Source organism: Chlamydomonas reinhardtii, chromosome 3 (assembly GCF_000002595.2).
Source record: "Chlamydomonas reinhardtii strain CC-503 cw92 mt+ chromosome 3, whole genome shotgun sequence".
NCBI classification, from domain to species: domain Eukaryota; kingdom Viridiplantae; phylum Chlorophyta; class Chlorophyceae; order Chlamydomonadales; family Chlamydomonadaceae; genus Chlamydomonas; species Chlamydomonas reinhardtii.
Window position 1 is genome coordinate 5,919,650 of NC_057006.1, and position 25,206 is coordinate 5,944,855.

Here is a 25,206-nt window from a genome sequence, read left to right on the forward strand (position 1 = left end):
TGCTCGGAGGCGACCTCGAGCATCGTGCCCATTCCCCGCGACCGCCCCCTCCCCCCACCTTCACCGGTTGCGTCCCCCGCTTTCACTTTCACTTAGTCGCCTTGCGTTCTTAGGTCAAGCACCATAAAAATGGTGCAATCTGAGGAATACGATCCCTATGAGGTTGCAAAGCAACTCTACCCGGACTTGCCGCAAGGATTTCCCTATGACAACTTCGACCTAGAGGAGCTCATTCTGCCTCCGGGCGATGATATGGGAATCAAGAGCGACGATGATGACGTTCGTGACGAGGACGTGCAGACGCAGTCGGGCTTCGGATCGTGCATCGGTGAGGGCGGCGGCGACTCTGGGGCCACGCAGCTGAGCTATTTGTCAGGGCGACTGCTGACGATGTGAAACGTGCGGATCGCAGTCATTCAGAACCTGCCCAAGGCGCCGGAGGAGAAGTATGAGAAGCTCATGGGCGTGGTGCGCACCATTGCCAGCAAGCTCGGCGACGTGCGCGAGAGTGAGTCCGGATCTATGAGAAAATACTGAATATGCAGTCGGGAGGGTCAGCGACGGGCCAGTTCAACGAGTTGCTGGGCGGCGCTTAAGCTTTTCGGCGCGTTCCCGCGCTGGTGCCCGCTTGCTGTGCAGACGGCATCTTCATGCCGCTGGATGACGCAACTAAGACCACGAAGGGTTTTGCGTTTGTGGAGATGGCACGCAAGGAGGTAAGGGCCGCATTTTCGCGGGCGAACGCAGCCGAGGCTTGGAAAGCCTCGCCGGGGACCTCAACTAAAGAGGCTAAGGCGTGAACTACGCTGCTCATGCTAATGACAGGACGCGGACGCGGCTCTGTCGGACGAGCGCTTTATTAACGGGTACCAGCTGGACAAGAACCACAAGCTGACGCTGAGCCGCTTCGACGACTTTGATAAGTACGCGAAGGTGCCTGATGAGTACGTGCAGCCGGAGCCCGTGGCCTACAAGCAGCCGGTGGGTGTGGGGGGGAGGGTGACCTTGAGGACCACTTCGGTACGGGTTTCATGCTGGGGAGGGCGCGTGACTGCACAGGGTTGGTCACAGGCGCCGCGGAGGAGCCACAGCAGCATATCAGCAGCCAACGCAGCAGGAACACCAGCTGCGGAGCCTCATTTTGCAGCTGGGTGGACCTTGGTCGGAGCTGCACTGGAAAGCTGAAGCTCACGGCGGGGAGCCGCCTTGCACTGGCTGCCTGTATAGGGCTGGCGCTCGGCGGCTGGCGGGGGGAGCAGTTGTAGCAGCAGCAGCAGGCGGGTTTATTGGCAGCTAGCGCCGGTGATGGGATTTCTGGCGGAGATGCAAACCGGGGAGTGCATAGGCGATTTGCCGGCACGCTGCAGCCGGTACGTGGCTGCTGGCGGCCAGCAAAGCAGCGCTGCTGCTGCCGGGTTATGCGTGGTCAGAAGCAGGCGCAGCGACTGGGATTGCGAAACAGCAGTGGCTGAGGGAAGGGCTGGCAGTAGGGGTGGGGCAAAGGCCTGCAGCGGTCAAGCTGCAGCGGCAAGCGCGGGCGTAGGGGCACGGTGTTTGGCCTGCGCGGCTGTCGCCCGAGGCATAGCGTTGCAGCACCGGCCAACAATGTAGTGGTGGCGCGCAGCAGATGTCAAGGACTGCTGGGGATAGCAGTTTGGTTGTCGAAGCTCGGCTGCGCAGCAGCCTGTAGCCATCGGCACGAGGCTGTGCTGCGCGCTGTCGTGCAGTAATGCATGCGGCAGGCCGCTCGGAAGCGACTGGCTGAGCGCGTACGGCGCGGGAGGCTCGCAACAGGCCGTGCTCGCAGCAGCAGGCCACGGGCTTTCTGGCACCTGGCTTTCCGCAGCAGCTTCGAGGCGTGTCGGCAGTCCACAGCAGCCTCTATCTGGTGCATACCAGGATTGACTGCGTCAGCCAGTCGCCCAGCCCCATTGCCCACCAGCGACACGGCGCCCCGCGTAGCGTGCATCCAGCGTGTGTGCAGACCTGCAGCCCGCACCCGCTGTGAAATACACGCCCTATGCGACGCTGCAACGTCAGCAGCTGCTTGCGGGCTTGTAGGCTGACCCCTTTGGATCTTCCTGCGCTGCCCGCAGGAGAACCTACACAGCTGGCTGGCCGACAAGTACGGCCGCGACCAGTACGTGATCCGCCACGGCGACAACACGGCGGTGTGCTTCAATGACGGCAAGCGCAGCCGCGCGGAGGTGGCGTATCAGCGCGAGTACTGGACGGAGTCGTTCGTGCAGTGGTCGCCTCAGGGCACCATGCTGGCCACAATGCATCGCCAGGTGCGAGGGTGTGAGCCGGGGAGACGGGGGCATGCTGCGGGGTTGCTGCACGAGAGATGGCGGATGGGCCGCGTGGCAGTGAGCTGCGGCCGGTCTTGCATGAACGGGGGGATGTAAGACACCGGGTAGGTCTGAATGTACCGAGGTATCAGGGAGGTTCGGCATGACTTCAGGGAGGTACATGAACAAAATGACACAAAGCAAGGAACGACACGCAGGGGTGCGTATCCCGCGACGCAGCGCTACTGCCCCCTGCCTGTGGCTTTGTGATACTTCGCTCGATGCTCAAGTTCCGCATACCTTGCCTGTGCTTCGTGCGACGCTGCGCACAGGGTATGGCTGTGTGGGGCGGGCCCAACTTCACCCGCATCAACCGCTTCGGCCACCAAAACGTGCGCCTGATCGACTTCTCGCCCAACGAGAAGTACATCCTCTCCTACACCTCGCACGAGCCCGCCACCGCGCGCGACTCGTTCCACGTGCTTATTAACGTGTGGGACGTGCGCTCCGGCAAGCAGCTGCGCAAGTTCGAGGGCCCCGTGGACGAGTACGCGGTGGGCTCCAGCGCCGGCCCCAACGGCGCGCTCAAGTGGCCAGTGTTCAAGTGGGCGGGCGGCCGCGATGACCTGTTCTTCGCGCGCCTGGGCCGCGGCAAGATCTCCATCTACGAGTGCCCCTCCATGACCATGCTGGGCAAGGAGTCGCTCAAGCTGGACGGCGTGCAGGTGCGCGCGCGGCGGGGCGGGGGCGGGCGGGAGGCGTGGAGCGGTCGTGGGCCACACGAGCATAATGGACTTGAAGTATGGAAAGGAAGTGGAGTCTTACGCATGTAGGCGCATGGATTTGACTATGCAGCTCCGCGCCTGCTTCGGGCGGGGCGAGGCATCCAGGGACAACCGGGTGTGGTGGGACGGGGCAGTGTGCAACATTGGCGGGTTTGAAGGAACGGCACTGGTGGAGGGTCCAGCCGCGGTCGAACCAGCCGTGTAACTTGTTGTAATCCAAAGCCACGTTCATGAGCAGGCGCTTCTGCTTCCCTGCATGTCTGGTCCCGACTGGCTGAGTCACTACTACACCCGCTGTTCGCCACACAGGACTTTGAGTGGAGCCCCGTGGAGCCGGTCCTGGCGGCCTACAGCGCGGAGCAGGGCAACCAGCCGGCGCGCATTGTGCTGATCAAGGTGCCGGAGAAGACGGAGATGCGCCAGAAGAACATGCTCAACGTCAGCGGTGAGCACGGGCGCCACATCTCCTCGTGCAGGTCATGGCCAAGTGAAGCGAACATTCCCTTGCGCAACGGTTGGAAGGTGCCTTACGGATAGTCATGCAAATGTCGCCCACTTTGTTTCACCCTTCTGGAATCGTCTCTGACCCTGTGCTCCCGCCGTTTTCCCTCCCTGCCCTCTCCCCGCAGACGTGAAGCTGTTCTGGCACCCCCAGGGCACCTACCTGGCGGTCAAGGTGGAGGCGTGGACCAAGACCAAGAAGTCCACCATCACCAGCTTCCAGATCTTCTGCGTCAAGGACAAGGACGTGCCGCTGGAGGTGTTCGAGCTGAAGAACAACAAGGAGCGCGTGCTCAACTTCGCGTGGGAGCCCAAGGGCCACCGCTTCGCGGTCGTGCACGGCGACGGGCCACGCCCCAACATCTCGTTCTTCAGCATGCGCGACGACAAGGGCCGCCTGGGCGTGCGCGAGCTGAGTGAGTGGGGCTGGGGGGTCCTACGGAGCACAGCGGTGCAATATGGCGCTCAACTGCGGGGCAAAGCAACGTTTTGACGTGCCGCTGCTATGGCCCAATGCGCTTTCTCTCTGCTCACCCGCGCTTGCCTCCTGCTTGCGCCCCTTTTATGCGGCCTGCCACCCACAGAGATGCTGGAGAGCCGCGCCTGCAACGCCATCAGCTGGTCGCCGCAGGGCCGCATCATCGTGCTGGCCGGCCTCAAGAACTTCAACGGCCAGCTGGAGTTCTTCAATGTGAGGGCTTGGGGCGGGGGGGGGCTGGAGTGAGGCAGGCAGGCAGGGGGCGACAGCTCCGGACTTGGTGCTGTGAGTCTGTGACGCTCGGGCTGTGGGCGGGGCGCTTCGCATTGAGGGTAGCCGTCCATGCCTGATTCCGGTCCGCTTACGGTGCGGGCGCCTGCCTAATGAACGCACAGGTGGACGAGATGGAGACCATGGCGACGGCAGAGCACTTCATGGCCACGGACGTGGAGTGGGACCCCACCGGCCGCTACGTGGCGACAGTGGTGTCGCACGTGCAGCAGATGGAGAACGGCGTCAAGATTTGGTCCTTCGGCGGCCGCGAGCTCTACAGGTGCGCTGGGCGCTTGGCTTGGTGCCTACTTGTACTCGTTATTTTGCGCTTAGTTCCCGCACGCTCCCCACCCTCCGCCGCTTCGCCCACACCGAACCGCTTCTGCTGCCCTGCCGGTCCTCCCTTCCGCCTCGCAGCTCCCAGCGCGACAAGCTCTACCAGTTCAGCTGGCGGCCGCGCATGCCCAGCCTGCTGCCGGCCGAGAAGGAGGCGGAGATCGCCAAGAACCTCAAGCAGTACACTAAGCGCTACGATGAGGAGGACGAGCAGCTGCTGCAGCAGGCTGACGCTGACGTGCTGCAGGAGCGCCAGCGCGCGCTGGACGAGTGGAAGGCCTACTGCGAGAGCCGCCGCAACTACGCGGCTCTGCAGATGGACTTCAAGCGCGAGCTGTACGGGCCGCGCTTCGCGGAGAAGGAGTACACCATCCAGAAGGTGATGGTGGAGCAGGTGGTGGACCAGAAGGAGGAGCCCTACAGCACCAAGTAGAGGCCTGCGCGGCTGGCATAAGATGGTGGAGGTGGAGGCGGAAGGTGCTGGGGTTGGGTATGGGGACGGGTTGGGTTGGCGTGGGGTGGAGGTGTGTGATGTTGGGGCGCGTGTGCGTGCGTGTTACCTGAGTTTGGAGGGTCCTGTGTATGTTTGTGTGGGTTTGACGCTTGCAAAACAGCAGCAGCAGGAGGGCTCTGCGGACAAGCCGTTTCAAAATGGCTGGATGTGACTGGCCAGCCGTGCAGCACGGCAACGGAGGGGCGACAGGTCTAGGCTGGTAGGCAGGACCGTTTGATGACATTTATGGAACGTCACAGGCTAGGTGAATGCTAGGAGAGCTTTAGGTGTTAGCTAAATCTTGAGGGGAGGGGAGTATAGGGGGTTAGTGGGTAGCCAGATGTAGAACACATGTGATGCCTGGTGCAAGCGATTGCTGCGGCCAACGTGCTGCATATAAAACCTGAAGTCCAAGCCAACTTCATGTAGAGAAATTGAGACGATTTCACTGAGCTTTCTGTCGCGGGGACAAGACTTGCGTCACTGCAAACCCTTGCTTAACCCTTGCTAGCCTCTCCTTGCCCCGACAAACAAATTCTATTTCGCATTAACATACAAGGAAAGCAGACAAATGCTCGCAAGCCTGCGCAGCGTGCGCGTTGGTTTCGCAGCGACACGGCCAGCCTTCGCTCGGCGAGGCGTGGCTCTCCGGCCGCGCGCAGCAGGAGAGGACCTGCCCCCTGCCACCAGAATCACTGCTGAGGACGCCTGCAAGCTTCTGGACGTGGGCCCGAACGCGAGCTTTGAGGAAATCCTGCAACAAAAGAACCGCAAGCTCGCGCAGGCCGATGGCGATGTGGACAAGGTAAAATGACGACCAATGGTTTAGACAGTGGCTCGTGCTTTCACTGGTGATACGCAGCAAAGCTTGCAGCATCCACACACCCATCAGAACTGGTGCCAGACCACCGCAGCACTTCACGCCAGCGGGAAACAGCCATTACTATCCGTGGACATCTATGCTGGCTTGAGTAGGCCGGTAGCGACCACACGACGAGTGGCTGGCTAAAGCGCGTGACGGGTGCCCCGGCGCTTTCGCAACCCCTCGCATCCAACCACGTCGCCCACCGGCAACCCTTGGCAACAGTTGGACGTTGGTCTCCAGGCAGTGCGACATGCTCCCCAGAGGAAGGCCGTGCCTCGCACTGGTCCGCAGCCGGCGCGCCCGAAACGCCCAGAAAGTTTAACCAGTCACGCAACCGGTATCCTGCGGCCCCGGCCCCGCAGGTGGTGGAGATTGAGGCCGCATACGACATCCTGTTCATGCGCTCCATGAAAAAGCGGATCACCGGCGAGCTGGAGGTCTCAACGGCGGTGCGCTACGCGGACGTGCCCACGCAACGCAAGGCCTCGCCCAAACCGCCGGTGAGCGCATTCCACCGACGCGCCGCTGCCACCACCTTTGCAGACGAGCGCTGCGCTGGAGGCTAGGTATAACCTGCCGCTCCCGCTGCCTTGTGTGAATGTGTTGGCTCGCAGCCGCAGGCGATGGGCGGCATGGCGGGCATGGCCTCCAAGGTGTCGGCGCCCAAGCTGCCGGCGGGCGGGCTGCCGGTGGGCTTCGCGGTGCCCACCAACCAGCAGGTGGTGCTGACGCAGGCGGGCGTGTTCAGTGGCGTGGCACTGTGGGCGCTGGCGCAGGTGCGGCGGCGCGGGGTGGGGTGGTACAGGGAGGGAGGGAACGACCGGATGGTGCAGGATGTACGCGCTGCAAAAGGACAGGCAATGCTGGGGCGGATGCGGCAGGCTGCGGCCGTGTGTTTGGCGTTGCGCCGCGAGTGCCGGCAACCCGATGATACGCATCTCCGTGCCCAATGCCATGGCCACTGCGATGCATACAAGCACGCGCACGGACTACGACGCTTCATGTCCGCAACCACGCTCTTCCGGCCTTCCCGCACGTCACCTCCACAGGCTGTCCTGGAGTCGCAGGACGCACAGCTGGCCGACACTGCGGGTCTGCAGCTGTCACTGGCGCTGGGCTATGCCGTGTACAGCCTACGGGAAAACAAGAAGATGGGCCTAGGTGGGGTGGGGAGGTTCGGGCACGTGCTTGCAGAGCGGGGGGGAACCCGGGCTCAGCAGCTGCTCGGCGGGCTCTCACGGCGCCGTTAACGGAGCCCTGGAGCCTGGGAGCGCTTTGCGGCTGTGCTGCCTTGGTTTCCCTACAGGGCACTGTCGCCATGCTGGCGGCGTGCAAAGCCCTCACGTGCCAGTAACCCGTGCACTCACGATTGGCGCTGCGCGCCTCCTCCCACGTCCCGCACAGGCAAGGCTGTGGCGCTGGTGTTCGGCTGCCTGTTCGCGGGCGCCATGCTGGGCACAGGGCTGGAGAGCTGGCTGCGGGTGGACATCGTGCCCATCGGGGTGAGTGCGTGCGTGGAGTTGGGGCAGTGGGTACTGGGAGTACAGTTGTGGGGCCAACATCTTTCCGAGCCCAAATGAACCGTGGTGATGATGTGCATAGGGAGGAGGGGCTGCCGTGCAAGGGCGGGCTTAGGAGCCCGTTCATGCCTTTGCGTTCCCGCGGCAACATTTGTCGCTGCACGCGCCGCCCGGCCTCGTGCCGGACCCGCATGGGTTTTATCTGCCGTATGACTGGGCCGCCGCTTCCTCCCGTGACTTGCCCTCAACCCCAGAACTTCGGCTCGCCCGGCGTGTTTGTGGCGGAGGTGGTCATCTTGCTGGTAGCGCTGGGGGCTATCTTCCTGGTTTGATGAGGCGTGGTGTGAGGTGCGGCTGGGTGACGCGCTAGTGACGCGTAGCCCCCGGGCGCTGCACCCCGGCCAGAGGTTTATGTGCTTCGATTTCGAGAGTTGCCCCTCCATGCTCGGCACGTGCTTGAGAAGTGCTGTACAGCTCTAGGGCTTGAGTGCTCCAGTCGGTAGCGGTATGGCGTCGCAGCGCAGCCATTGCAGCTGCGCGCCGCCGTGTATATTTACGGTTTGCATGGTGTCCCCCGCAAGAGAGTACGACCAGGAAACGGAACGCGGACGTGAGAACAAGAGTTGTTTGCTTGGCTTATTTTCAGGGCCGCGAGGAATACTGGTTGGCAACGGTGATACCGCCGGCCGCAGGCGGCACAAGGCATGGTGTTGATGCACGCACCAACGTGTTGGCTTTTATTGGTTCCGGCGCAGGCAAAGTTTTTGGTGTGGAGGTGCGGCGGCGTGCTGCACGTCACCCCCGCTGCGCCGGTGAAGCGTGGTCACTGGGTAACGCATCAGCAGGGACTTGCTTGAGCGTTGCAGGCCTTCGCTTGGTGCCTGGGCCGCTGACTTGTTTGGCCAGAGGAAGTGGCCAGAGTCGAGCTGTGGAGTGAGTTTAGCTTGAGGATGCTGGACTGAAGGGACTAGAGTGTCAGGGCCTGGCGACCAACGAGGCGCGCCTGGAGTTCTGGTGGAGCCGTGGAGGACGCCACCTGACGCCACCGGGCGGGCGGGTTCCAGGTGGCCTCAGGCATCAGGCGGCTTGTGTAAGCACACAGCTATTACGCACAGACCAAACACATTGTTGCAGGGGAGGCATTGTCGCTTCATGTGGGAACGCGGCGAGTGCGAGTGCGAGTGCCTCGGATGCCCCTCGCCTCGGATGCCTCCCGACGGCTGGACAGTGGCAGACTGGCAGTCCGCTGGCAAGGGTGGGCTGCAAGCACACAGGCCCCACAGCAGTGAACCAGGGGTGGTGTGGCGGATGACGTGGGGACCGGGGCTCCACTACTCCAGAGGGGTAGACGACCCCAACGTCACCGCAGCGGCAACCTGCGGTCGGGTCGTCGAAGGACGGAAGGAGGGGCGGCTGGGGCGCAGACCGTTGGCGCAGACCCTACTAGAAGATGGATGCTGCATGGGAAAAACACTGTGAAAAGTACCCGGAGAGCCGAGGGAATGGGAACGGTCCCAGCATCGGAGTCAGGGAGGGCCCGGGCATGGGCATCCGCCGGAGGCATGAGCCGCATGACCAGTCGGCGATGGTGTCACACAGCAGCTTTTCGTTTCGGTCTCGACGGTTCCAAATATTTAGTGTAATCTGCTGGACTACCTTTGCACCCACTGACGTAAACGTTCGAGTCCGCGTCCGAGTTCACACCGAGTCACCGCTCGTGACCGAATGGAGCCTCCGGAACCCCACCCAGACTTACAAGAAGAAGAGGGATTGCGGCCCGCAAAGCGGCAACGCAGCTATCGCGAGGAGGAGCTCGTGCCCGCCGATAATGTGAAGGCTCCTCGAGAGGTGCCCGACGACCCTGGCTTGCTTTCGCTACCGGATCTTATCATTTGGCGCATCATGGGATTTCTGGACGCCACTGCACTGGCGACAATGAACGAAACTTGCAATTTCTTTCGCAAGACTGACCAGAACGGGCTAAGCCTGTCCAATCGCGTAGCCAAAGATAGGCTGCAGCGTATGTTGGGGCCCAAGCTGGCCGGTCGTTGGCGGTGAGTGCGTGAACCGTTCGCGGGTTGGCATATTGAAGGCTGCGTGGGCAAAGCAGAGTGCGGAGCAGCCGGTAGACCTTAAAGCCCCCGGGCAACATATGCAATCGAATTGGGCGATACACTCGCCGCGGCTTACGGCACGTCTTAGGCAGTTAGGGGGGCGGTAGCGATTGCGGGGGCATCCACACGGCTCCCGCACTGGCCAACCGCAACCCGTGCGGGCGTCACACGAGGGACGCCGCCATAATCTGAAAGGGCATGTGCATGTGCTGTGCCCGTGCTTGGGCGTGCAGGGGATACAGCTGGCTGCAACGGCTGGCTATTGAGGAGACCGTAACCCAGTTCGACATGGGGCAGGTGGTCAACAGCGTGGGAAACGCGGAGCCGTTCACGTTCAATGTAAGCCCTGGTCAATGCGTTACTCTGCCGCCGGCGATGAATTATATCACGACCGGACTCACCTCCGCAGAGGTTCAAGGGTCTAGCAGCGGTATGACACGGCGCTGTCACTAGGTCCTTTACGCAGTCACTCGCCTGCACTGCTGTTTCATTCACTGGCATGCAGGACGTGAACGGCGTGACGGAAATCAGGCTGGAGGCGCCTGGACCCCGCATGCTGGTCAGGTGTGTGGGCTTCTTGTTGTTGCACAGACGGCGCCGACCTTTGGCTTTTGATTTGCGCCGACGGCGGCTTGCGGTGCACAGGCGCTCGTCCCAACAGAAACGGCATTGGTGTGGCGGGCAGGTTGTGTTTTGCGCGCCCGCCTTAACCCGCCACGCCCTGCCCATGTCCCGCTCCCGTGAATCTGCACAACAGCGATAAGTCGACTGCGGACTCGCCCATCCTGCGCTGGAAGCTCATGCTGCGCGGGAACAACGCAGCCGAGGTGCGTGCCCGGGTGTGGGGGGGGGGGGCGCGAGCAGGGGCTGCGGTCAGGGGTTGCAGGTGGGGCTTGCTGGCGCGCGTGCGGAGGTTGATGGCGCGGGTGCGTGCAAGTACTTACGCGCACGCAGCGGGGCAGGGCCGACGCTTGCAGCGCCTAAGCCTGCGGCGCCTAAGCTGGGCTTCCAGGGTGCATGAGGGAGGTCGGGCCACAGCAGAGCGGGTTGCTGGCGGCGACCGTTTGCCAGAACTGAACCCGCTCCCTCTGCGTTTCTGTACCTTGGCCCGCAGTTTGGAGTTGTGCCGCTGGAGATGCAGGTGTGTAAGGGGCGTGTGCGAGTCGTCCGGGTCGACTAGCGCGGGGGCACATGCGGCGAGAGCCGCACTTGCCACACGCGCAGTGGCCCACGGCGCACGCATATCCAGGCCGGGCTGCCCGCCTTGCTCCCATGATCCCACCCATCGTGGGCTTTCTGACGGTGATGGGATTTACTCTTTGGGCCTGGGCATATCTAACCTCCACCCCCGCTATCCACTGTACCATCCCGCCCCCACAGGACATGCACAAGGCGCTGCACAAGTGCCAGCCCAGCGCCACCCACAACGAGCGCGCCACGGGCTTCAGCTCCGCCATCACGGTGGGCAGTCTGCTGCCGGCGCGGCTACCCATGATGAAGGGCAGCGTGGTGGAGGTGCTGGTCACGCCGCGCGAGGTGGCGGTCATCGTGAGCAACCCCGCCGACGGCGCGGAGATGGTGTGGCAGAACAACGCCACCGTGGCGCGGCCGTACACGTGAGCGAGGGGCGTGTGCATGTGTGGGGATGGGGGTTGTGGATACCAGGCCAAACTATTATCAACCCAAATGCAGTTTGTTCCAATCCCAAGGAAACCAAGACCCACACACGGCGCGGAGGAGGCTTGGCCTTAACCTTGACCTTGGATGCCCTTGAGCCTTGCTCTTCTTGTCAGCGTTGGCCGTAGACCGTAGACGATGGACTCGCTTACCATTGAGTAGCACCCAGGCTCGCGGCGCGCTTGCAACGCAACCCACAAAAGTACATCGCACAATACACATTGCGTACCCACCTGTATGGCGCACCAGCAGCACCGGCGCCACGTAGAAAACGCCGGCACCGAGACGACATGCGCGGCGTTGCAAGGGGTGTGTGTGTTGGCGTGTTGGCCGGACTTGAGATGCCGGGTGATCTGGGGTAAGGGACGCCTGGGAGCGGGGGCTGTGCATGAGGGCTGGGCGGTGCTTGGTGGCCCCTGGTTGGTTGCATTAGGCAGGAGCGAATCCGCAGGCCCAGGAGTCGTGACTGTTGGCTCTGGCCTCCGGGCCCCCACGACTGTTCGCAGGGGCCCCCCTGAGCTGCGCCTGGCGCTGACCACCCACTACAAGTCGCCCATCAAGCTGGCCGTGACGGCCTGGCAGCGCGCCACCTTTGACGTGCTGCACACGCTCACGCCCGAGCAGCAGGCAGCCTACCTGGCGCAGCCGGTGCGGGCGGCGCCGCCCGCAGACCGGGCGCCCATGCCGCCCGGCATGGCGGCGGCGGCGGCCGCTATGCAGCCGCTGCTCCAGGCGCTGGTCGGCGGACAGCCGGCAGCGGCGGCGGCGCAACAAGCGGCGGTGGCGCAGCAAGTGGCGGCAGCGCAGCAAGTGGTGGCGGCGCACGCGGCTCAGTTGGAAGCAGTTCAAATGGCAGCGGCTGAGGCAGCATTTGCCGCTGGGGCGCCGCCGCCGCCGCCGCCGCCGCCGCCGCCAGCACCTACATCGGCCCCCTCGGCTGCCCCTCGTCAGCCGTCTGCGGCCGCACATGCACGAGCTCGTGCACAGCCGGATGCAGTGCCGGCGGCTGGGCCGCAGCCCGTGCAGGCGATGCTCGCAGTGCCGGTGATGTTGATGCCGGTGGCCGGCGTAGTGCAGGTGCCGGTCGCGGCGGCGGCTCAGGCGGCGGAGGCGGCGCCCGAGGCTGAGCCAGGCATGGGCTGAACACGTGAGGCGCACGGGCTGTCGGCCAGGCTGAGCCGGCCCTGCAAACACCGGGACTGCCTGGGCGGCCGCTGGTGCATTGCATGTGTATGACTTCTGGATGTAGTAAGAGCGCTGGTGGTGGTGAGAGCGCTGGTTTTGAAGCAGGTGCGGCATTTGAATTGTTTGAGCACACATGCATCATCATGGCAGGACTTTGCATTCTCTTGGGCGGTGAAGGGATGCCAGTCACTAGTACGCCTGTCGGCAGTTTGGTTGTGGCTCCGGGTCGGGCGGCCAAGCAGCAGGAGCGTCCGTGCGTGTAGCCTACCAGTCCTGGCGCCCGCCGGGCAGCAGCAACCGGCCTCCGTCCCAGCTGCACGCCCCCGAGGCCTTGTGTTGCGGGCCTGATTGAACGTTGCATTTGATACTGCGTTGTAGTAATGGCAGTCCTTGTGAGGCGCGGTGTATGGAGGTTGCATCCTGTATGTTGACCTGGGCGCTTCATTGCGCTAAGCCAATCGAGTTTTCACAGGTTGAGAGCCCCCTCACCCCGGTTAGTGCACGTGCTTGAGTGCTGTGCCGCATTAGGGTGGAAGCCTTTGCACGCATGTGCAGCGCTGGCCTATTGTGTTGCAGAGCATCCCGTCAACTCACACAGTTTTGCTCGCGGGCCGGAAGTGCACGTGTGTGTGGAGCGGTAGCGCGCTTTAGTATGGTATCTACGTGCCGTTGCCGCTTGTGTGGGTGCGTGTGTGGGTTTGGTGGTAAGGACAAACGGCGCTCCCGGCTTCGGGCGAGATTGCAGGAGTCAGCGCTGCCCCTGAGGATAGGAGACGTGTGTGAGGTTCACCAATTCACTACAGTGTCCAAACATCTGGTGTGGTGGCTTTGGGATGGCGGCGACGCCTGAGGTGGAGCGGAAGGGTTGGGAGGTCGTGAAAGGGTCAAGGGCTGTCAGGTCAGTAACCAACTGCCACATTGGTATTGGGGGGCAAGCGCCCGCGGTGCTCCGGCAGAGGACCCGCTGTGCTCCGGCTCCACTCGAGCTGCTGCTGGCGACACGACACGCCACTCATGTGGGAGGAGAGGTCGCTTGGGACGTATGCGACTACAATGCAATAAGATGTTCACGGCTGTTGCCAAACTGGTTATTGTGATGTGTTGCTAGGGCGCAAGTACTGTGGGGGTGCTCTGTGACATCAGAGCCGGTGGCCTATGTGCACTGAACTGTGCGGCGCATGGCGCTTGCGCCGCGTGCCGGCAGCGCTGCCACCCCTTGCCTCCCGTGTGGAACGCGGCACCGCGCCATGCCGTGCCCTGGTGCCTGTAACAAACATGCACTGTTCTCCGCCAGGCTCGTGAATCAGTGGGTCACGCACGCACGCTTCGACCATTGCCCGGCAACCGCAGCACCAGGGCCGACAGAGGCGTACGTCGTTGGCAGCAATCCGCGGCAAGGTCGGCGGTTAGTGGCGCCCGGCATTAGTGGCTCCCACAACCCTCGCGCTGGTTTCCTTGCTCACGCACATACACAAAACACATAACATAGATACTTATAAAGTATATTCACTGGCCTGCGCCTGCACTCGGCCCAACGGCGAAACTTTGCAGAGGCGGGCGTAATGGACCCAACAAGCTCGCGTCGCTGTTCCCCTTAGCTATTTCATGATGCCAATACAGTGTTGTGGCAGAGCGTTGAGCAGCGCCGCATTGTTCCTGTTGCTCTTGATGGGCACCCGAAACTCGCGGACGTGTGGCGCATCGACTGCCGGTCCTCGCGTCGTCGCCCTGCGGACGGGCGTAATCCAACTCAGGTTCGTAGTAAACCCGTTGTATGCGCACGAGAATGTTTAAGACTGTCTGTCGCTCGAGGCGCAAACCCAACCGTCTTGGCATTCAGCGCACGCACATGTGTGTGCGCAGGAGCCACACGGAGCAGGCGGGAATAGCGGGGCTAGCTGACAATATCACAAACAGTCCATCGCGACGCTCGCTTGGTGGCGACGTGGCAAGGGGTCCCGATCCTCGCGCCTTTGCTGCCTCGGCCTGGGGCAACGCGGCGACAGTTCAGGTGAGTGCCGAGTACCCGTGATGGCGCGAACCGGCCCTGACCTTGCGTGACTCTGACACCGGCAATCATGCAATCTTGGCAGTTGTACCTGTTCGGCTATGACGAAGACAATGGCGTCATTGGTGACACACCAGCGGAGGTTGCAGCCGCAGCAGGGGTCGTCAACGCAGACGCCCTGCGTGCCGCGCTGGTGTCCTCGGGCGCCCGTGTGCTCTCCTACATGCCCCCGAGCACTCTGCTGGTGGCGGCGACACCCCGCGTGGCGGCAAGCGTGGCACGGCAGACTGGCGCTCCCATGGTACGACACCTGCAGGGTACTGCAGATCCATTTTTTCCACGCAATGCGAACTATAAAACACACTTGTGCGGAGGCATGATTGAGTTCCACACACACATAGAGTTCCATCGTGGGCCCGTATGGCCAACCGAAGCAACACACGCTGCCCCCCCCCCCCACACACACACAGGCGGACTACGGACCCACCCACTGCTTGGCACCGGAGTGGCAGCCGCTGCTGCAACAGCTGGGGCCCGCCTCCGTCGCGTCCAATTCCAGCGCCGCTGCGGCAGACGCGGCCGGGACCGGCACCATTAGCCGGGACGCGCGACGCAGCCGGCAGCTGCAGCGGCAGCGCAACCAGCTGCTCCGCAACATGGCCACGCTGGTGGCCGGCCCCGTTGACGGCACGGCCCCGCCGCCCCAGCAGCCTCCGCGCTACGGTGCCATGGCGGAGCTACTAGGCGGCCTGTCGGACGCCGCCCTCAGTGCTGCAGAGAGGGACTGGCCGGGGGCTCTGGCCGCGGCCGTGGGATCCACCGCCACGCCCACGGGCGCCGGCAGCGGCTGCTGGCCTGTGGTGCTGTCGAAGTCGGATGATGGCCCCGCTGCGGACGTGGCAGCAAAGAGGCTGAGCAGCCGGGCGGGGGCGGACAGCGACGCCAGCCAGGGGCTGCGGGTTTACCTGTGCGAGCAGGTGAGAGCGCGGCGTGGGGTGGGGCGAGGCAGCGGGCGGGAGCACTGCAAGTTAGCGGGAGGGGGGCTGGCGCAAGGATTGGCGCAACATGCGGCATTGCGTTGTAAGTTGGGGGAGAAGATGCCATGCAAGGAGTCCGATGCAGCTCCCTCCATGCACGCGCCCCACCACCCACAGGACCTGCCGGCAGGTGTGATGTGGCTGGCGGCGCAGCCAGTGGTCCGCTGGGTGGAGCCGCAGCTGCGGCCGCAGAGCCGCAACGCCGTGTCGTCAATCCTGTTGCAGACGGGTGAGGCTGGACATTGAGGAGCAAGACCCGAACCGGCCAGGCGGCTCTACCATTACTTGCCACAGCAGGAATGAAGGGATAGCCAGATTGGGTGCCCACACAGCTTCTCCAAACGCACGTGCCAATCACCCGTGCACGCATGGCTGTGATGCTGGTTGCTGCCTCTCCCTACCCACGCTCTTTCCCCGAACAGGCGGCATGACGCAGGCGCAGTACGATGACCCCATGGCAGCCAGCAACCGGCCGTTCTGGGACGCCGGCCTGGATGGGGAGGGCGAGGTGGTCGGGGTGGGTGACACCGGCCTCGACCTGGACCACTGCTTCTGTGAGTGACCAAAGAACTGAATTGCGGTCAGTGGCGATGCAGCGCCTGCGTGGAATACAGTGGCTAGGGGTGCGAGCACGCACACTTGGAGTTGCGCTCTATCCGCTGGGTTGCACGGCGCCTGTAACTGCTTGGCGTTGACCACGCACCGTACAGATGCGGATCCGCGCTTCAGCAATTATGCGGCGCTGCTGAAGGGCGCACCGCGCCGCTTCCGCACGCCCGCACACCGCAAGGTTGTGCAGTACGTGGTTTTCAAAGGTGAGCGCGCGCGTGGATTTGCAGCAGGATGACTCAGCTGTGTGGACCCGTTGCTCCCTCGTGTCGCGCAACAATCGTCGCTGGCTGAATCTTTGATTGCACTGCAACATGCGGTATTGCAGGGGCCAAGTTCGGCGACGACGGTGACGGCCACGGCACGCACGTGTGTGGATCAGTGGCGGGCGCGGCCATGCCTGTAGACGGCAACGGCACATCTGACTTTGTGCTCCAGGTAGGCCGAAGCAAGTCAAGTTTATATTTCTGTCCGTGATGCGTCACTGAAAGCACAAGGGTAAGATGCTAGATGGGTGGATGCCTGAGCGAGCTGGGCCCCTGGCACGCACACGTCCATGTCTAAACCCGCTGGCCACGGTGCGTGCAGTTTGGCACTGGCGGCGCGCCGCGCGCCCGCCTCACCTTCAATGACATCGGCGGCACTGGCGGCAATCTAATCAACATTGACAATGTGGACGAGCTATATCTCCCGGTGCGAGTAGCGTGGTGTGAAAGCTTTCGTGTTGGTGTGTGATGGGACAGGGTTCAGGCAGGTTGGCGAGGTCCCATAGGGTGCAGCTGACGCCCATACCCCAAGCAGACCGCAAACAGTTTGCAGCGGCAGAGCAGGAGTGCATGGCTGGTCGAACGCCGGAGTTACTGTACCGACAAGTTGTTCGTGTTGGTGTGTTGTGAACGTTGGGGGCCGGGGGCGGCGGTCCAGTCACGTGTGGCCCGTAGCACAGACCCGCGTGCGTGTCGACATGTTAGCATAAGCCCGCTGGAGCTGTCCTGCGCGGCTGATTTTATTCCATGTCTCGCGACGCAGTTTCACAAGAACGTGGGCGCCGCTATCACAAGCGACAGCTGGGGGCCGATGTGGAGCAACTACGACGGCCTGGCTCGCCGTGAGTGGCTGCAGTGTGTGAGCTTGGCTCACTTGGGTGCGTGTCTGTGAGCTGCCTGACACCTGGTGGGTTTCAAATGCTGTTGAGACAGCAGAGGTATATGCGGCTGGCTGCAGCCAATGCACAGCGCTGGAAAGACTCCCCGCTGAGTCCCGTGGGGTGCCGCGCAGGCTTCGATTCCTTCCTGTGGCGGAACCCCGACATGACCTCATTCATCGCCGCTGGCAACTCCGGTGTGTGTGTGTGTGTGTGTGTGTGTGTGTGTGTGTGTGTGTGTGTGTGTGTGTGTATGTGTGTGTGTGGTTGTGCGTGTGTGTGTATGTGCGTGTGTGTGCGTGTGCGTGTGTGGCGCATGCCTCCTTGGTGCCTACCAGGTTGCTGCCATAACATGCTCGCATCACCCAGCTGTAGTTTCCCCAGCCCCTGCCTAAGGCACGCTACGGTACCCATCCGCACGGGCGAAACCCACATCTGCAACCACCACTCACCAAACTGAGCAGGCGATGACAACACGCGAGTGGGCGGCACAGTGGACTCACCCGCCAACGCCAAGAACGTCGTGGGTGTGGGTGTGGGTTACAAGTACCCCGCCGGCGTGTCCTTCGCCACCCTCCTCAAGATCCGCGGCTACCAGCCCAGCAGCGCCGGTGACGTGCGACTGTTTGATCTGGCGGTGAGCGCTGCTGCCGTGTGTACCAGCACCACGACGGTAACTTTGTGAGTTTAGCCACCTGGATATACTGGTACACACATGCGTGCCTAACACCCTGCTGCATTGCTCCACCCGCAGCTGCAACCGGCGGAGACCGGCGGGCTGCCGTACCTTAGCTCCGTGGTGTCCGCAACAAGCGAGGTGAGCTGTCGGGCTAGAGCTGAGGGGCGCTGGGGTGATGGTGGCCTCCACTAGCCGTGCATGGCACACCTCAACACCCTGCCCTACCCCTTGCGCAAACTAGAGCCATCCCTGAATCGGCCTGCTCCTCCTCCACTGCGCACAAAGTTCCTCATGCCGCTGGCTTCGCCGCAGACACTGGTGGGCGTGTCAACGCCCATCGACGCCTGTGAGCCGCTGTACCCGGAGGCACTGGCGCATGTCCCTGGGCGTGTGGTTTTGGTGTCGTACAGTGACCGCTGCGATGTGGACACGCGCGCACGCAACCTGCAGGTAGGCAGGGCGGCGGCACGGGTCTTGGAATGGATCCTCAGGCCATCACACGCCCACGCCACACAGCGCCTCTGAGTTTGGTCCCTGCACTTGTCGGGCCGGTCGCTCTGCAGGATGCGGGCGCAGCTGCCATGATGATGATCCACCACAGTCCCAACATGGAGGTAGGTGCCTTGGGGTTTTGGAGGTACCGTATACACACACACACACACACACAATGCCATGAAGTCATGCCACCGCTAGGCTACTGCTTCCATTATCCTGAACAGCGCCGCAACTGTGCTCACCCCCGCAGTACACCGAGTCTCCACCGCTGTCCAACTCCGACGGACCGGCCATCCGCATCCCAGTGTCGTCCATTCCCCAGGTTGGCTGGTTTCGTTTCCTGGGTCTGCATAGATATACTATCAGAAATACCCGCCCCCTGCTCCGGCGCCCGAAGCCCGCTTAACTGCTGGCAACACCCAACCGATACGAATCCAACCACGCCGTATCCACCATCTCCCATTCCGACGAGCTCCCGCATCCACGTGCCCTACACACACATACACACACACGCGCTCACACACGCCGGGCATCCCATCATCCCGCACGCTCTTCTCAGGTGATGGGTGGCTGGCTGGTGGGCAACGTCACGGCGGGCGTGGAGCTGAGGCTGACGTGGCAGGACTACCCGCAGTCGGTGGGTGACGTGGTGCGGTGGAGCGGTTACGGCCCCACCCGGGATGGCCGCATCAAGCCCGACGTCATCGCGCCCGGCTACGACATCGTTAGCGCCAAGGCTGTGGACGGTATCACAGGTGTGTGGTGGGGCTGGTGGGGCTGGTGTCGCGGGCAGCTTGCCTTGGTGGGTGGTCAGCAGGCGTGTCAGGTGGCACGCAGGAGGACACATGGGCGGCACGAGGGCGTTCACTATTGCGATGGGGCCTGAGAAGAGGAAGCCTGATGTGTAACACAAGTGCGCATGATGGGGCGATGTGCATGCTTTCTATACATGCAGGTGGGCAGTGTAACGACGAGACGCAGGAAATGAGCGGCACTTCCATGGCCACACCACTGGCGGCCGGCTCGGCGGCCCTGCTGCGCCAATACCTCAGGTGGGAGCGTGTGGGCCACATGGGCCACATGGGCCGGCGACAGCACCCGCAGTGGCCGTGACTGCCTGACCGCTGGGCCAGTGGTGACGTGTGTTATGTAGTGCGGTGCGATGGTCCAACTGCCCACAGCCGCATTGCGTCAGCTAAGCCCGTCCTTATGCATGCACACACATGCACACGCAGGTCTGGCTTCTACCCGGGCGGCTGGCCCGACACGCAGGACTCGGCACCCTTCAAGCCGTCCGGCATACTGGTCAAGGTGTGTGATGGGAAGGAACGGGGCGTTACCTGTTGACAGAGCAGGGCTTGGCAGGGCTTGACACGCTGAAGGCTAACTCGCTCCCGACCAGGCCAGGCGTGTGCGCGTCATCATGACAACGGGCGCTGCTCGGGCTCGTCGCCTCTTCAACCCCTGCCTCGCCCCTGCTGCCCGCGTGTGTGCAGGCCTTGGTCATTGCGGGGGCCAAGTCGCTGCAGGTGGGGCCCGCGAGACAGCACTCACACCTTTCGCGCGCTTGGGCGAGGCAGAGGGCTCCCATCTCCTTACGTTCCCCGACTGCCCTCCCGTCCTCGCCCGTGCCGAATCCTCTGACCCCATCCCCAATCCTCGCCTCCCTGCCTTCAGGGTGGCTGGGCGCTCCAGGTGGCACGGCTCCTGTCCACCGCCCCCGACTACTACCAGGGCTGGGGGCGCCTGAACCTGCTCACGACCCTGCCGCTGCGCCCGCCGCCCAGCAGCCCCGCCGCAGCCAGTCTGGCCGTCACGGGCGCCAGCGACGACCGTGTGCGGCTGCAGGTGGCTGACTATGGGTCCTTCACGGAGACCGGTCAGGAGGAGGTGTTGCCCGGACTCACCGCCACTGGCACTGGGTAAGTGAGGCTTGTCGAGTTGTGGCGCAGCCAGTGGATTGATGGGTAGGCAAGGTGCGTGAAAGCGTTCAGTGTGCTCATCTGCATTTTCACGTCGCATGTTGTTGCCGCCTGTTGCAGGCCAATCGCCATCGTGCTCGTTTGGTACGACTACCCAGCCAACGAGAGTGAGTGTTGGCCGTGCGGAATGTTGGGGTTAACGTTGAACCAATCCCGTAAGGAAACAGTCGCGCGGCAAGGAGAACTGCAGCTGCAAAAGCGGAATGTTGGGGCAGGACACGAAGTTGACCTTGCCCACAAGCTGTGTGACATGGCGCAGCATGCAGTGTAGCTGCTACAGTGCATGAGGCGCGTGGTGCCCAAGTTCTCTCAGCCCTTGTGTTCCAGAGCACAAGGGAAATTACGCGCGTGGGTGCATACAGTGCGTTCAGGCTCCTGATGTTATGCCTCCTGCTCTTCTCGGCGCCACCGCCCCACACTTGCACAGATACCGACGGCTACATTGTGAATGATCTGGACCTGTTGGTGACGGTGGCGGAGGCGGGCGGCACCGGCACAGAGCGGCGCGTGTGGGGCAACAACCCGGAGGATGCAGGTGCGAACGCAATGCCATGACGATGCAGCAACGACGATGAGCTCATGGCATGTTGTGTTGCTTGCTGACTCTACCGGTGTCGTTGCTGTTGCCGCTGCTCTCCCCCTGCACAGCTGACCCGGTGCCAGACCGACTCAACACCGTTGAGCGGGTGTTGCTGACGGCGCCGCCGGCCGGCCTGCAGCTGACCATCCGCGTGCGGGCGGCCAACCTGCCGTCGCGGCTGCTGAGCGGACCCGATGCCGCGCTGCCGCAGCGCTGGGCGGTGGTGGCCCTCGGGCACCTGACTGGCACCTTGGAGACGCCGCTCAACCCAGCGTACGTCCTTACCATGCCGAGCACAGTAAGTGAAGGATTACGTGGTGCAGCGCACGGGCGTGTTCCACACTGGTACGCGCCCTCCCGCGTGCCCCATGCCAGGAACGGGCACACGTGCATGCTGCTCCATGTTCTACTCCGAAACCAACACCGACTGACTTTCCCTGTTTGTGCCCTTGTAGCCACCTTCACCAGAGCCGCCCAGCCCTGCCCCGCCCTCGCCAACGCCACCCAGCCCGGCACCACCTGTGCCGCCCCCCTCACAGCGATCTGCGCCAACTCCATCGCCGCCGCCTCCCCGCCCGCCACCAGGCCCACGGCCTCCTCCCAGGGCTCGATCACCGCGGCCGCCGCCATGGCCCCCGCGGCCCCCGCCCATACCACCCAGGAGGCGCTCGCCGCCATCGCCGCCTTCGCCTCCCAGCCCTCCTCCCAGCCCTCCTCCTAGCCCTCCTCCCAGCCCGCCCCCACGCCCTCCGCGGCCGAAGCGCGCCAAGCCACCGCCACCCGCTGCCCGACCGACCGGCCCTCTGGACAGCCGTCCAGCCGACACCTCCCCATCCGACCGGAGCCCAGCTGGCAGCCCTGCCCCTGCCCCCATGCCCACGCCTGCCCCAGTTCTTTCGGACCTGCCGTTGCCCTCCGCTTCGCCTAAGCTCCCGCCAGCGGCAGCCTCACCCCCCAAGGGCGATGTCGGCCCGGCGCCGAGTTACGCACCCTCACGCGAGCAGCAGCGTGTCAACACGCCGGAGGAAGAGACGCGGCCGAGCGCGGGCGATGGGAAGCAGCAGGAGCAGCGCCTGACTCCTGTGGCCGACGTGTCGCCTGTTCCGGCAGAGGTCAGCATGGTTCCAGGTGGCAGCGGGAATGCGCCGGCACCTGAACGTGCCAGTTCCGGCACGGATAGTGGCAGTGATGGGATAGGCGGCAGCAGCGGCAGCAGCAGCGGCAGCAGCAGCGGCAGCAGCAGCGGCAGCAGCAGCAAGGCGCCAGTGCTAGTGGCGGCAGTTGTAGCCGCAACCGCCTCAGTTGCCTTGATAGCGGCAGTGGCAGTGGTGGTGTCGCGCTGGCGGCGCGCGACACTGCAATCGAATGTGAGGGTCGTCCCAGTGACGGCAGCAATAGAACAAGGGCCGATGAGCCTGCCCGAGGAGGGGGCTGGGCCGCCCACAAGGCCACCCCAGCCGGTCATGATGGGCGGTTGGGTGACCTTTGCCAGCGAGAGCGGCGGCTTGTAACGTGCTCGTGGAGAACGTAGGTTATTCTTATCGTGTGTTTTGTGTGTGTGTGTGTGTGTGTGTGTGTGTGTGTGTGTGTGTGTATGCGCGCGCGTGAATGAAACTTCAGCGTGCTTTTATGCCTAGGCGCCGCTCGGCTGGAAGGAAGCCGGTGCCGGTGGCTTAGGCGTTTGTTTTGCAGGACTGGCGTGTTTTGCCGTTGGGGATGCCCCTTCCATCATTTATCGCTGCGCTCCATTGCCGCTTTGTTGATTAATCAGGCCTTGCGTACGTGCAATGGTCGAGTGGGTTGCTATGCTGCAGGGGAGCCTCATGGGCCGCATGGACAGACCTTGGGAGTATATATACGCGCCTGGTAAGCGTGCTTTGCACGGCGCTGCTGTATAGCTGGTGACAATGCATGTTACGTGTGATCATACGCTGGATGAACAAGCACGCATCTGCTGACGTACATCTGGCTAGACGCCAGGGAGGAGCGAGTTGAAGTGCATGTACATAGTATGGTTGTATAATACAGTTATGTCGCGGTGGTAGCTTGACATATGGTGACTCACGCACATGGCCTGCCGGCTGCGGTAGTGAGACGGTTTCGAATGTTATTGTCTGATGGAGGACTGGGGCGCACTGGGGCGCGGTAAGGAGCCTACCGGTATAGGAAGGCCACTCAGGAATTAATGTTTGTATGGGTCGTGCCTCATGCCCTGGGGGCATGGATGCTTTTGGCCTGGAGCTAACACCAGTAGAGCCCAGCTGAGCCTGACTGATGGCGGTGCTTCACTGCTTGACTGCTGGCAGCTGTGCGATGAGGGGACGTGCGCAATGCACTGGAAGGACAACAAATTATGCTTGACAACGGCGGGCCGCCTGCACAAGGCCGGCTCCTCTTAACCCAACGTTCCAACAACGTTCCAACAAGACCCCAAAAAATAGATTAACCTTCATCCTGGGACAGCTCCAACTAACGCCCAACTAACGCCGAACGAACTCGTGCACGGCACCCCCACCCCCCTCAGCTGCGGTTGGGTGTCGGTAGCTGCCGCGGCTGGGAGCTGGTAGTTGTACGGTGGGCCGGCTGGGAAGCTGCCGAGCCTGGGGGCACGCACACAGGTCGTTGGCATGAGTCGGGTAGCTGTACGGCTGGGAGCTGGAAGTTGCGCGGGAGACCCGCTGCGAAGCGACATGAGTGCATAGGTGTACGGCGGAGGTCAGGGGGTGGTGGCTGGCGGTTGGCGTGGCGCACGAGTGGGAGCTGGCAGTTGCATGTGGTGCCGGCTGGGAAGCTGCGTGTGAGCTGCGTGTAAACTCAGATGGGATGCATGGGGCTGCGCCTTTCCATGAGCTGCATCTGGGCTGCACACGGGATTCACACGGACTGCACTGTAACTGGCGCGGCGGGGCGGCGCCAGCCGTCCCCGCCGCGCTGGGAAGTGGCGTGTGGGATGTGATGGTATGTGATCCAGCCAGGTGAGGACATGGCCGCGTGCGGTGCACTGCGCGCACCAGTGCGGCGCGTCAGTCTTCCTACCTACGATCGAGCTGCATCAGAGCTCACACGCGGCTGCGGCTAACCGGCGCGAGGGGGCTGCACTGAAACTGGCGCGGCGGGGGCGGCGCCGCGCTGTGGGGCGAAAGGAGCGAGGCACAGAAACTCAAGGGAAACTCAGTCAGAACTCGGCGGAAACTCGGCGGAAACTCGGCTGAAACTCCGAAGTCGAACAATGGAGGCTGTTCTTAGTCTTTTTGCTCTTGTGAGTAATAAGCGACTAGCTTCAGTTCTTCATCGCCTTGTGAAGCGCGCGGTAAGCGTCGGAGCTCAGGTCCCCTTGCAGCTGAGCCGCGGGCAGCCATTCAGCCTTGGGAAATCCTTTAAATCTCACCAAAAATTGCAGCTTGCCCTTTACAAATTTGCTGTCCTCGAAGCGCGACCTGCTCACGCTTGCCCTTCCTGCTGCCACGCTTGCCCGCAGGCTTGTTTGCAGGCGCAGCTGGTGGTGCCTCTTGAGCTTCAATAGCGCGCGTAGAGTTGAGGCAAGAGCACGCGCAACACGCCGCACCTGGCGCTGCTCTATGCTGCCTCTACCTGGCGTTCTACCCCGCCTGCTACCCTGTAGTCAGTTCACGTACCAACAGCATTTCTGACGGGCTATGCAGGCGTCGCTTGCCCTCCACGGCGAACCTATAGCCCTTCTGCCGAGTCACGGTGTAAAAATGTCCTATGAATAGGTGGCCTTCTCCTTGTCGAACAGACCCGTGCCCTCCAATCGTACACGGTCACCAGGCTTGACCCCACTCACCACGCGCATGTTCTTAGCATGCTGCCCCTTGTGCAGCGACAGCATGATAAGTCCACACCTGCGAATGCCTCATCAGAGGGCGGAGCCCCCCAACCACGCTAAAAAAGTAGCATTTTTTTGGCCCTGGGTGCCGTGGGTGAGAACGTGGCAAAGCTCTTCTCGCCAGCTGCGGTGGCCCAGGTGGCCAAACCCCGGAAGATGCAAGCGGAGGTGTCTCCTTGGTCTGCTGAGTGCTGCGTGCTGTTGTACAGGTCAAACACCTTGAGCAGGAGGTGCGCTCAACCTGGCGACCCTGCATAAAAAGCAAGCCACGCGCGCTGCACAGGGGCGCCCGGTGCTTGGTCGCAAG

At 63.0% G+C, this 25,206-nt stretch overlaps 4 protein-coding genes across 4 annotated transcripts; all 4 read left to right on the plus strand.

The window, feature by feature from the left end:
• Nucleotides 1–97: 97 nt before the first annotated feature.
• Nucleotides 98–5,600, plus strand: CHLRE_03g190100v5 (uncharacterized protein). The gene is made up of 11 exons (XM_001691818.2): nt 98–328; nt 413–508; nt 640–716; nt 826–981; nt 2,097–2,291; nt 2,624–3,016; nt 3,386–3,521; nt 3,706–3,993; nt 4,162–4,268; nt 4,451–4,608; nt 4,746–5,600. Exons 1-11 carry the CDS (start codon nt 130–132, stop codon nt 5,095–5,097), a joined length of 2,157 nt encoding a protein of 718 aa, XP_001691870.1. The 5' UTR covers nt 98–129; the 3' UTR covers nt 5,098–5,600.
• A 47-nt stretch (nt 5,601–5,647) lies between these two features.
• CHLRE_03g190150v5 (uncharacterized protein) lies at nt 5,648–8,648 on the plus strand. Its single transcript, XM_043061167.1, has 6 exons — nt 5,648–5,962; nt 6,385–6,522; nt 6,643–6,798; nt 7,072–7,183; nt 7,427–7,524; nt 7,797–8,648. Exons 1-6 carry the CDS (start codon nt 5,729–5,731, stop codon nt 7,872–7,874), a joined length of 816 nt encoding a protein of 271 aa, XP_042926296.1. The 5' UTR covers nt 5,648–5,728; the 3' UTR covers nt 7,875–8,648.
• A 543-nt stretch (nt 8,649–9,191) lies between these two features.
• On the plus strand, nt 9,192–13,800 carry CHLRE_03g190200v5 (uncharacterized protein). The gene is made up of 7 exons (XM_001691820.2): nt 9,192–9,596; nt 9,890–9,995; nt 10,162–10,220; nt 10,414–10,483; nt 10,771–10,797; nt 11,037–11,272; nt 11,840–13,800. The coding sequence occupies exons 1-7, from the start codon at nt 9,565–9,567 to the stop codon at nt 12,474–12,476; spliced, it is 1,167 nt and encodes a 388-aa protein (XP_001691872.2). The 5' UTR covers nt 9,192–9,564; the 3' UTR covers nt 12,477–13,800.
• Nucleotides 13,801–14,027: 227 nt separating this feature from the next.
• On the plus strand, nt 14,028–23,876 carry CHLRE_03g190250v5 (uncharacterized protein). Its single transcript, XM_043061168.1, has 23 exons — nt 14,028–14,794; nt 14,997–15,503; nt 15,681–15,792; nt 15,986–16,117; nt 16,274–16,378; nt 16,501–16,610; nt 16,761–16,865; nt 17,202–17,280; nt 17,451–17,513; nt 17,781–17,953; nt 18,071–18,133; nt 18,308–18,445; nt 18,559–18,609; nt 18,741–18,812; nt 19,050–19,245; nt 19,446–19,542; nt 19,726–19,801; nt 19,987–20,019; nt 20,168–20,412; nt 20,533–20,579; nt 20,900–21,007; nt 21,121–21,350; nt 21,814–23,876. The coding sequence occupies exons 1-23, from the start codon at nt 14,597–14,599 to the stop codon at nt 22,561–22,563; spliced, it is 3,690 nt and encodes a 1,229-aa protein (XP_042926297.1). The 5' UTR covers nt 14,028–14,596; the 3' UTR covers nt 22,564–23,876.
• Nucleotides 23,877–25,206: the final 1,330 nt, after the last annotated feature.